Here is a 12,275-nt window from a genome sequence, read left to right on the forward strand (position 1 = left end):
CGAATGGTTCACACGTTTTACGTAAAGCTAGTGAGTGAAGTAAACCCATTTCTTCTAACTTTAAATGCTTATCACGTTACTTGGAGTCCTTGCTTCAACGACAACAAATGACTCTGGCGGCCTTTTATCCCTTCTCGATGATCTGTACACTTCTAAAACTTAAAGATTTAAAACTACAGTCGGACCTCTATATATCGAAGTAGCAAATTGCCGGAAAAAAATTCGATATATAGAAATTTCGATGTATGGAAAGTATCGTATTTTATCATAAAAATCTCCTAAAACATTAAAATTGAAGCTAATTTTTGTGTATGAAACCCTATTTCTAATTTATACGAGCATCGGATTAAATGAAAATTAATAATTAAAAAATTAACAGAAATTACATTTTTGTCTTTTCATACATCTTCATTCATCGGCAATTCAACTTGATCCGCAACATAAGGGGAATTTTCGTTTTGACAATGTAATCGAGAGAAAAGTAAAAAATCATTCTACCTAACTTGAATGATTTTTACTGAAGCTAAAAAGACTAGGAATGATCATCAACAGAGAAAAGGGATAACTTGAAACGGATTTTACAGTGCTACTGGTTAAAACTAAGATTTGAAATAAACTTGAGGGAATTTAAGAACTCCAGAACGAAACAAGGACCTATCTACACACCCCTCTATCCCAGATTCCATATGAGTTTCGTAGCAACCTTTAGTGAACGTAATTTTCTCCCGTAACCATCAGTTTTCATGAGACAAACAGTTAAAAGTGGGGAAAAAAAATCTACGAATGTCTCGAAAAAAATTTCGATACATAGATATTTTTTCGATATATAGAAAAAAAACTTCTATGTAATGAACATAGAAATTTGCTGGGATTTCGATATATAGAAAATTTCGATATGTGGAAGTTCGATATATGGAGGTTCGACTGTATTTACAAAAGAAAAATTCACAAACTCGATATTGCTGGAAGAATGAGAGCCGGATAATCGGCACTCTATACCACAATAGCAAGAATTATCGGAAGTCAGACTTTTTTTGACATTTTCCGTACCTGCTGTTGTTGCTGCTGCTGCTGTGGTGGGGAATGTCTTTTCGCCAACACCCCCATAACATCTTGACTTGACTGTGGTGGTGCGGGTGGCTGGTATGCGGGCGGCCGGTACTCTGCGCCGCCCCGGCCGAGGCCTGCGCCGTTGACTCCGTAGTAGGCGCCGCCGCCTCCGCCGCCGCCCATCGGATAGGATCCGGTCGAGCCCATCTGCGGGGAAGGCCGCCCGTTCGGGACGGCACAATCCGGCATCCGGCCGAAGCCGCCCTCGGCAGGATCGTTCGCCGAAGACCCGTTGCGGAGCTTCATCGACTCGGTCAGGGACTTGACGAGGTGGTCGGTGGTGAACCTTCAATAAGAAAGAAAAAACGTGTCAGAATACAGTACAGTCGAGTCCCGACTTACGCGAGGGATGCGTTCCAAGACACCTCGCGAAAGTCGGAATTTCGCGTTGTGTAACAAGGTATGTTTAGTAATGTTTTATAAGCATACCCCATTGTTTCAGACGGTTGTAGACACCCCTCGTATTGTTTCAAACCATTTATTAACTATATATTGCAGTATCTTTTACAAAGAACCGACCTTTTCTGTATTTTAGAAAAAGCGTTATTATTTGACATAAAATTCTGTAATTTAGCACAAAATCAATGATTAGTGGAGGAGAGATACTTAAAATAAAGCAGTATGGTACTTACAGTATGTACACTACAGCATTATTATAGCACTTAACAATATAGATATAGTAAATATATTTATAATTTAAAAAAAATGAGGAAGGTTTTTGCAGCGCGATCAGAATGTTATCAGAATGTATTTTATCAACGTTCATATGTAAAATGAAAAAAAAAAAAGTTAAGAATCGGAGCAGTTATTTGTATAAACTAAAGCAAAGCGTTGTTCAGACTAATACAGTGAGTGAACTTCCACTTTCAGTGATGCTGAAGGGATGAAAGTCCATTCACAAAACCAATATTTAGTGTCAACGAAGCCCATTCTAACTCTCCGCCGCTCTTTTCCGAAAAATTTCATGTTGCAGGAGAGTAATTTGTGTCCGCACTAAAAAAAATCATTACTCATGAAAAACTCGCGTTATAGGCATTTCGCGTAAGTCGGATCGCGTTGTAGCGGGATCCGACTGTAAAGCCAAATGTACTCCCTGGTGCGAATTAATGGAATCAAGTTAAGAGTTTTTAATTTTCGGATTTTTGAGGCTGTTCAATCTTTGTTTATAACAGCTGTTTAGCCTACCAGTTGATTAGGCGCTATAACCTCATGTTTTTTTTTTTTTTTTTTTGGTCATAAATATTGTGTTTTGTCTTAAGTGTTATAAATTTCTGCATAATTTTGCTGTTTTTTCTCAATCCAGTCACTTTTTATCTTTTTGTTAGCCATGGATATTTCTCCACGAAAAAGGCAGGCCGTTGTGACTTAGAGTGAAAATCTGATTGCGAAAAAAAAAAAAAATGATTTGTGCTTTGCTAAACACATTGTTTAGATAGAGATCAAGAATTCAAAAGTGCAAAACCCTAGTTGACTCTACGCCCATAGAGTAAAAATGGTGCTGGACAAAAAAAAGTACGATAAAATATTAAATTATAAGATGCCATCAAAGTTATCTATGATATAACCTTTAAAATTATAAATACACCCTAATCTTGGAGTAGTTTCGGGATTTCCGGAAGAAATTAAATTTTTAATTTTTTTTTTTTTTTTTTTTGATTTAATATCTCACACGTCACATGGAAAGTGTAGTGCATTATATCCATTCACATAAAGTGTAGATAAAATCTGACTTGTTAGACGAAAACTAAATTTTAAAATCATCATACGTATAATTGGGGCAAACTTTACAGTTAGGAAACAAACTAGGGTAACGGCACCAGTAACAGACAAGGGTCTAGTAACAGACACTCATTAGTTTGGATTTAAATAATGAGAATTTAAGGCGGGTAAAACTGATGTTGCTGCGACCCATGAATACGGTGCAACCATAGTGTTATCAGAGGGAATTTTATGGGCCAGTTGGTATTTACAAGGCAGTGGTGGAAGGTTATGAACAGACACCGCGAGGTCTGCCGGTGTTTCATGTTCATTTTGTAACGGATTCGGTGCGACTTCCACTTTCTTGAAATGAAGACACAGTTCTTGATAAAAACACAGGAGCTTTATTTACACTATGTACAGGAAAGAGCGTCAACAACTGCTAAATTATTCATCAGCAATTAAGCAATTATCACGCAACATCGTAAACTCAACGTTTACACACGTATTTACTTCCAAATACGAAAACAACACAGCGAAATGCCTCGCTATAAACAAAGCTAATACACACTCTCAGTACAAATTCTCAATCGAAACTCCCTTTTTATCCATTATTCCAACGGTTTATATACACACCGAAAAGAAATCTCTCAAATATTCCACACGCTTCTGGGACATAGTAGACCGTTATCAAATTTTATCAATGAACAAAAAGGAAATAGGGGAATCGTATACTTTAGCCATATGAAAAGGGGTTGTATATTCATTACGGGAAACTATTTACAGGTTACGTTACTACAATAATTACTATTTACAGGATTTGTAACAATTTGAATTTAATAAGGTTTTAGACATGAAAATAAAGAACTTTTGCACATTTTGAAGAGAAAAAGGTAACTATGTCCATTACTCATCCTATCTCTTATTGGGTATCATCAGAGTTATCGGTGTCTGTTACTGGGGTCGGATCGTTTTTTGAAATTGAGCAAATATTAATAGAATTAACTCATTCAGAGGATCCAGAAGCAGCCAAACGTTAGATGAGATGTAGTTACATGAAAGAAAAATAGTTTAAAAAGTCTAAATACATTAAAAGGCTCAGAAAGTTGAGTTAACCTGAGAGCGATGTCTTAAGCCAGGGGTAGAAGTAGTCCTATATATCCTATATTTCTTACATTCCCATGGTTTGTTATAAAGATATATAGAAAATGACTATTGAAAAGCCTTTAGGGTACTTGATTTGCACTTTATCTCACAAGATGACAAAAGATAATTCAAGACTGCTTAAAAACGAGATACATATATATATATATATATATATATATATATATATATATATATATATATATATATATATATATATTTTGAGATGTCTGCCGGCACCCGTCTGTTTAAATTTTCTTGTAAGTGTAGAGTATGTTTGACAAATTTAAAAATTGTTTTAAGAGAAAGCTTCAGTTATCCATATTTTATGACAAGCTCTCCAAACTTTTGATAAAGCACTTTGTTAATGAATCTTGACTAACAACAAAATGTGGTGAAGATTCAGCCATTATTAATACCAAAAAAAAAAAAATCTACTTAAAATGTTCAAATGTAGGTAATTATGCAAAAAAAAAGAGAGAGAGAGAGAGAGAGAGAGAGATTAATGTAAAAATTTTTGAGGAATGGGGATTTGATGTACTTGGCAAAAGATGAAACGCAGAAAAATGTTAGGCAAAAAGCTTTTCCAAAATATAAATAATCAATGATTGTAAATAGTTGTATTAAATGTAAATAGATTTCAGATTGTTTAAATTTGTTTTAAAATATTTTTTGCATATAAGTAAACTTATTTTCTTATTACATTATTCTTTCAAGAACAGGAAACTCATTCTAAGTATCATTTTATTTGGGTTTTTAAACTGTATGCAGTATGATTCATTGAAATCATTGATAATAATTGGTGCAAAAATAATTAGAAAAAATAAACTATGTATTGTTTATTTTCTTCACATCAAAATCATTCATAAAACATGTCCTACATTTGTCCTACATTTTTCATGGAAAATGTCCTGTATGTTACAAGTTAACCACTTCTACCTCTGCTTAAGCATGTCTGTTACTAGTGCCGTTACCCTACTCGGAATAAATTCAGGTGATTAAAGAATTTTAAAAAAAATCAAAGCACTCTCACCTGTCTAAGGAATTGGACTGTGGTTCGTAGCCCCCCAGGTGTGTCGCCCAGGGGATGGGCGACAGAGGAGGCATGTCCCCGTCGTGCAACTCTCCCTCGACGGCGGGAATGGGGGAGAGCCTTCCCCCACAGGAGCTGGCGTTGGAGGAGGCCCGCGGCCGGAAGTCCGGGCTGAGCTGGAAGTGGAGCTGTGTTCCGGGTGAGTCCGGGAAGTGGTCCTGCCCCTCGCCGGACACCGAAGAGCTGGGGCTGGGGGTGCAGCCCTGGCGCAGGGCCTCCACTTTCTTTTTGACGCGGCCCCGCTTCTTCTCGTATTTGGAGGTCTCCATGGAGGTCGCCCTGCGTCTGGCCGCCTTGCCCGGTTTCGCGTCCGGGTTGATCATCCACCAGGAGCTTTTCCCCGTTCCTTCGTTCTGGACGCGCATGAAGCGGTTGTGCAAGGACAAGTTGTGGCGGATGGAGTTCTGAAATCAGAAAAATAAAAAAATTAACTCTAATTTGAATTCCGAAACTTTCAATTCAAATTATGTTTTTCGCAATCACGAGTTGCGACAAGACCCTACTGATTAGAGTAATTGTTTCCAGAAATGGCTCCCCCCCCAAGCATTCCCTCCTCCTGGGTGGTTACGTGTGTATAGTTGTGTGTGTAGGCTTACGTGTGTGCACGTAGGCGTGTGTATGTGTGTAAAGGCGTGCGCGCGTAGGGGAGTGTGTATGAGCATGCGTGTGTAGGACATGGACGCCACCGCCCAGCAAAAGTGGATTCCGGGGGACAGCGCTCAGGACCAGCCGCGCCGCCGCCGGTGGACGGTGGTGCTGCAGCCCTGGTCCAAGCTGAAAAAGGAACCGTAACGTCAAGGACAGTCAAATGAAAGCAATAAGCAATCGTGATTGCTCAAAAAAATTAATTTGAATTTTGTCATCTTGAATTCAAATTATGTTTTTCGCAATCACGAGTGTGTGTGTGTACATGTAAGCGTGTGTGGGGGGTATGTGTGTGTGTGTGTAGGCATGTGTGTTTGTGTCTGTGTGCAGGCATGAGTGTGTGGGTAGTTGTGTGTATGTGAGTGTGTGTATGTGTTTGTGTGTGTGTGTGTTTGTGTGTGTATGTGAGTGTGTGTGCGTGTATGTGTTTGTGTGTGTATGTGTTTGTGTGTGTATGTGTTTGTGTATGTATGTAGGTGTATGTATGTGTGTAGGCGTATGTATGTGTGTAGGTGTATGTATGTGTGTAGGTGCATGTATGTGTGTAGGTGTATGTATGTGTGTAGGTGTATATATGTATATGTGGGTAGTTGTGTGTATGTGTGTAGGTGTATGTATGTGTGTAGGTGTGTGTATGTGAGTGTGTGCGTGTGTGTTTGTGTGTGTATGTGTTTGTGTATGTATGTAGGTGTATGTATGTGTGTAGGTGTATGTATGTGTGTAGGTATATATATGTGTATGTGGGTAGTTGTGTATATGTGAGTGTGTGTGTGTGTATGTGTTTGTGTATGTGTGTAGGTGTATGTATGTGTGTAGGTGTATATATGTATATGTGGGTAGTTGTGTGTATATGAGTGTGTGTGTGTTTGTGTGTGTATGTGTTTGTGTGTAGGTGTATGTATGTGTGTAGGTGTATGTATGTGTGTAGGTGTATATATGTGTGTAGGTGTATATATGTATATGTGTGTAGGTCCGTGCATGTATGAGTGTAAGTGTAGGATATTGACGCAACCTGAAGACGGTTTTCGCTAGAGGTGCAGCATCGTGAGGACCCGGTCGACGGAGATGCTGCGGAGGGTGGCGGTGGGAAAAATGATAGGAACGTCAAAAACAGTCAAATGAAAGCAATAAGCAATCGTTATTTCCTCAATTATGTATTTTTCGACACCAATCAGTGACTTCAGAGATACATTTTCAAATCTAGTATATTTATTACGTGAATAAGAAACATGCATTATAATCTATATACGTCGGGGCAAGCCTTACATGGTAGCGTAATAATGCTTCGATTCACTGTTAGAAATTCAGGAAGATTTTCTGGTAATTGTTACTGTAAAATGGTGGACTTACAGCATCGCTGATTTTTACGGTAATTTATACCGGATAAATAATTCATCCCAGCTCCAATTGGTTGCTGTGGCTTACCGAGGAAACCGTAAAATTTTACTGTAACATTTGATTTTTACGGTAATTGTTGCTGGCAACATGGATGCCAGTAACAATTACCGTAAATTTTCCGGAAAATTTTTAACAGTGAAGGATCTGCTTAACCTTTACAATGTTGCCAGATTAAATTTGCTCCAACTATAGTTTGGCTCTTTTAATCTTAACTCCGATGACAGGGTATTAAAGGATTCCATTAGTTAAACTACGTTTGCTTGGCCAATAACGTACTGCAATAGTTGTTGGCCACGTGGCACTCTAATAATTTCTCCTCTTTATTTCGGAGCAGAAATGAACTCGTCCAACGGCAGACGTTTTATTATCAGAGCTTAGAGTCATAATATACATAGCAACAAACAGCGCATAATTCCGACTGCGGATTATTAAGAAGAGAACTGTTCCATACTAAAGTTCAAAGGCATCTCAGTTTGTTCGATTAACATGGCTGCTACTAAACTCTTGAATGTGTTAAGGAATTTGTAATGAAAGTGTTTTGCTTTTCGTTATTCATCTACAATAATGATTAAAAAAAAATACTTCGAGCGTTTCGTGTGACAAAATTATGTTTGGATCTAAAAGATACTTGAAAACAAAAAAGGTTCACAGCTTTTGCAAACAAATCGCAGCTTTCGCTTAACTCAGGGTTCGTCGAACTTTTGCTTTTAAGCCAAATTTCCAAGCCTGGTACGTTAATATATGTATGATTTTAAGCCAAATTTCCAAGCCTGGTACTGAAATATATGTATGTATATTTAAGGTTCGTTATGACCAATCCCCCTTTCCAGTAACAATTCTGGCTTGTTATGACAAAAAAAAAAAAAAACCCTTTAGGACGAAATTCTGGCTGCCAACTGTTCATAGCGATGCTCAAGACTCACTGAAATATCAAAAAATAAATAAATAAATAAATAAATAAATAAAACATCCAGTATCTCTCAGCCCCTGTCATTCATTCGAATTTTGAAGGCTTGAATTCAGGTTATGTTTTTCGCAATCACGAATTGCGACAGGTCTCTACTCGTTGTGTTTCTTGTTTCTACAAATGACCCTCATCGCAATCATAATTGCTAAAAACATAATTTGAATTCGAGGTGTCAAAATTCAAAAGACTGCCAGGGCTGGATGTCTAAGGAGGATTGCATAAGAGAGAGAGTCGAATACATATCATGTCGATTAAAGTGGATGTGGACACCACCGCTCTGGAGAAAGGACATGTTCGCGGAGGCCCGTGAACCACAAGTGTTAGCAATCTTTATCTTTACTAATAATAAAGCTGAAAGTATCTCTGTCCGGATCTCTGTCTGTCAGGATCTCTGTGACGCGCATAGCGTCTAGACCGTTCCGTTGATTTTCATGAAATTTGGCAGAAAATGAGTTTGTAGCATGGGGGTGAGCACCTCGAAGCGATTTTTCGAAAATTCGATGTGGTTCTTTTTTTATTCCAATTTTAAGAAAAAAATTATCATAAGATGGACGAGTAAATTACGAAATTAATCACAACGTGGAACCGTAAGATGGGTACAAGCCAATTGGCGAGAAAATTCACCATACATTATTTGTAAATATACACACTGTTAAAAATTTTCCGGAAAATTTACGGTAATTGTTACTGGCATCCATGTTACCAGTAACTATTTCCGTAAAAATCAAATGTTACTGTAAAATTTTACGGTTTCCTCGGTAGGCCACAGCAACCAGTTGGCGCTGGGATCGCTTATTTCTCCGGTATAAATTACCGTAAAAATCAGCGATGCGTCGGCGATGCAATTTTACAGTAACAATAACCAGAAAATCTTCCTGAATTTTTAATGGTGCAGGCGAACCGAGAGACCTTTCAATTTTTCTATTACGGGCAAAGCCGTGCGGGTACCACTAGTAGAACACAAAATCAAAGGAACATCAACTACTGTCAAGTGATAAAAATAAGCAATTGTAATTGCTCAGTTAAAAATGCTTAGTTCTGAGACTATTTTATCGTAATATTACTATCTTTACTAATAATAAAGCTGAAAATCTGTGGCTCTGGATCGCTGTTTGTGACGCGTATAGCGCCTAGACCGTTCCGTCGATTTTCATGAAATTTGGCAGAAAATGAGTTTGTAGCATCGGGGTGAGCACCTCGAAGCGATTTTTCAAAAATTCGATTTTGTTCTTTTTCTATTCCAATTTTAAGAACATTTTATCGAGCAAATTATCACAACGTGGACGAGCAAATTACCATAACAGGGGCGAGCAAATTAACATAGCACATTGGCGAGAAATTCACCATCTATTATTTGTAAATATACAGACGAACCAAAGGACCTTTTAATTTTCTACTACGGGCAAAGCCGTGCGGGTACTACTATTAAATAAATAAATGCACGAACGATTTCATCCGCAGCTACAGAAATACATACATTACGCGTCATCGATGCATCCCTCATGGACTCTAAAATCATCGATTCTCGCAAATTTGAAAAAAAAAAAAGAGATAAGCTATCCATTTCAATAACTTGACCACGAGGTATTTCTCGGAGATACTCACGCTAGAAACAAAAGCGAGAATCGATGGCCCTTGAATAAAACACATGCTATCAGTTTGAAAGGACGGACGAGGAATGGGTGGCATCGATCAAGCTGCCCTGTTTCGAACAGGTCAGTAATGATCTCATCGCGTGTGGGGTGGACATCGAATTTATCTGCTGGCGGACCTCCCTCTCCTTCCCCCTTTGAAAGACAAGGGGTAGATGGGCCGTTGAAGATCGATGCTGATAGATACAGGAGGCTTCGGCAAGGAATCTACAATTCTCGTTAGCAGTGGAACGGAAGGAAAAAAAAAACTTTTCGATTTCAAATATTAAGTTCAGGAAATCGAATATATATATATATATATATATATATATATATATATATATATATATATATATATATATATATTCTCTTTATTCAGACATGTGCCTAAGAACAGTTGCAACAATTCCAATACCGCAGTGGGATTGTTGCAACTGTTGCAGAATTCCAAAAGAGCATTGACCGTAACTAGGTGGTTTTCCCATGAGTTTGAACGAAAAGATAACTCGCCAGATTTTAAAGGTTTTAGCAAGGAACCTACAATAATTAAATCGTTTATTTCGAAACCCACCAAGATGCGCTTTTTAAAATTTTCAGAAAACTAAACAAAAAACTTCCTATATTCAGTAAGTTATATTAGCTACCAGTTTGTTTGGCACTCTTTGCTTCCTTAAGAGGTTTTCCACCTCCAGCTCAGTTAATCCTATGCCGGGCTGATGAGTGCTAATAAGCAGGAAACTGCATTCCTCTGCTGGAATTGACTGAGCTGGCGGTGTATTTCAAAAAACTTCCTAATTTTAAAATAAGTCAAGGTTTTGGCGTAGAAAAAATTTAAGGTGCTTCCTATTGTGTTGCAAAAGCAAATAATGTTCGGAGTTACTTCTAAAAATTGTATTGCAAATTTTTTTTGAATTTTTGTACTTGACAGGTTTTTGCAATATAATAAACTTTTTACTTGAGAAAAAGTTTTTGACTATAATATTGATTTTGAAAAGCTGTTGTAGGTTCATATTATCTTTATGTTTTAATTTATTAAAAATCAAAGAAAAAGTCGTAATATCAGTTTAATAAGAAATGCAAAATAAAGAAATAATGAAAAAAAAGACATAAAACATACCGTCTATGCATATAAAATAAATTAAAAAATAATTTTATCAACACAAAAATTGACTGATAAAGTCAGGAAGCCAAACTGTCAATCGTTTCGAAAACCACCCTAAGAATAAAACGTAAAAAATGTTTTTTTTTTTTTTTTTAATTCTAAAGGACTATTTCTATAAGCTTGATTCGCACTAAAAAGCAAGAAATAAAATAAGTCTGGTTTCTTGATTACAACACTTAACGAGCTGATATGTGCATCAGATGACTTCCTTTTACTCCAATTTAATGTCATTTCCTCATTATTGGCAATTTTAATGTGATTCAATTGTTTACTCTCTAAATATCACCTACAGTGGCCATATTGAAACCAAATTGAAAAACATCGCAAAATTTGTCGCCACGTTGGCGACAAAACTTGGCGACCAAAAGACTGGCTATGTATCGCCAAGTGTCCGACAAATTATAACACCACTTGAGTTTACATCGAAATTAATAATGATTCCTCCCCCCCCCCCAAAAGGGGCAAAAGACCCCCTTAGGTACATCTGGATGCAACCAAAATTAAAGGTGCACAACTAGGTCCCACTAGGAGTCTACGTACCAAATTTCAACTTTCTAGGGCATACCGTTTTTGAGTTATACGAGACACATACACACATACGCACATACATACGTACATACAGACGTCACGAGAAAATTCGTTTTAATTAACTCGGGGGTCGTCAAAATGAATATTTCGGTGTCTGTAGGTTCCTAGGCATATTTCCACGTGTGGTCGGGTCGGAAAAAAAAAACTCAACATTCATTCGGGGGTGAGCAAAATGGAAATTAAGGCCGATTTTTGAGTGAAATTTTTTTCGCGAATACAATACTTCCTTTTTTGTAAAAGGAAGTAAAAATATCGTTATATTTAAATTAATTCAAAAACAACCAATAAAATTAAAATTAAAATTTTAAACGAAGAAAGAAGGCAGTATAATAAAAGCTAATCGTGCAAAGCTTTACACAGCCTTTTTCTTCTTTTTACAATCTCTTATTTCAGTTTTATTTGTTGCTTTAGAATTAACCTAAATATAACGATATTACGATCAACTACAATGTTTGAATGCTGAAATCAAGAAACCATCAACTTATTTCATTTCATACTTCGCAGTGCGAACTAAGCTTATAGAAAAAGTCTATAGATTTTTTTTTTAAACAAAACATTTTTTAAATATTTTATTCGAGATGTGTGATTTTTAGCTGCCATCAAAGTTTATGCAGTAAAAATACGCAAATCGAGTATTGCATTAAAAAATCTGTACGATGAAATATATAATATTAATGACACTATTCTCAAAGGACTAGTATAACGAGTCTTCTTGGAAACCCTTCTTCATCCCGATATCCCATCCTTTCGCAAATCCTTTAATCTCTCTTGATCCCCGCATTCAAAGGGTTCCCTCTGACTCAACTCTGTCCCCCCAGAGCAATTACTGTTCCTAGTGAT

The 12,275-nt window shown here is 37.1% G+C and overlaps 1 protein-coding gene across 1 annotated transcript in view; it reads right to left on the reverse strand.

Moving 5' to 3' along the window:
* Nucleotides 1–12,275, reverse strand: part of LOC129219778 (forkhead box protein O-like) — a 210,970-nt gene that overhangs the window by 4,158 nt on the left and 194,537 nt on the right. The window contains exons 2-3 of the mRNA XM_054854076.1: nucleotides 4,985–5,448; nucleotides 1,051–1,396 (exon numbers count right to left, since the gene is read on the reverse strand). Of these exons, the coding sequence (XP_054710051.1) occupies nucleotides 1,051–1,396; nucleotides 4,985–5,448 (810 nt within the window). The remainder of the gene's footprint in view (nucleotides 1–1,050; nucleotides 1,397–4,984; nucleotides 5,449–12,275) is intronic.

The sequence above is a fragment of the Uloborus diversus genome, chromosome 4 (genome assembly GCF_026930045.1).
Source record: "Uloborus diversus isolate 005 chromosome 4, Udiv.v.3.1, whole genome shotgun sequence".
Classification (NCBI taxonomy): Eukaryota; Metazoa; Arthropoda; class Arachnida; order Araneae; family Uloboridae; genus Uloborus; species Uloborus diversus.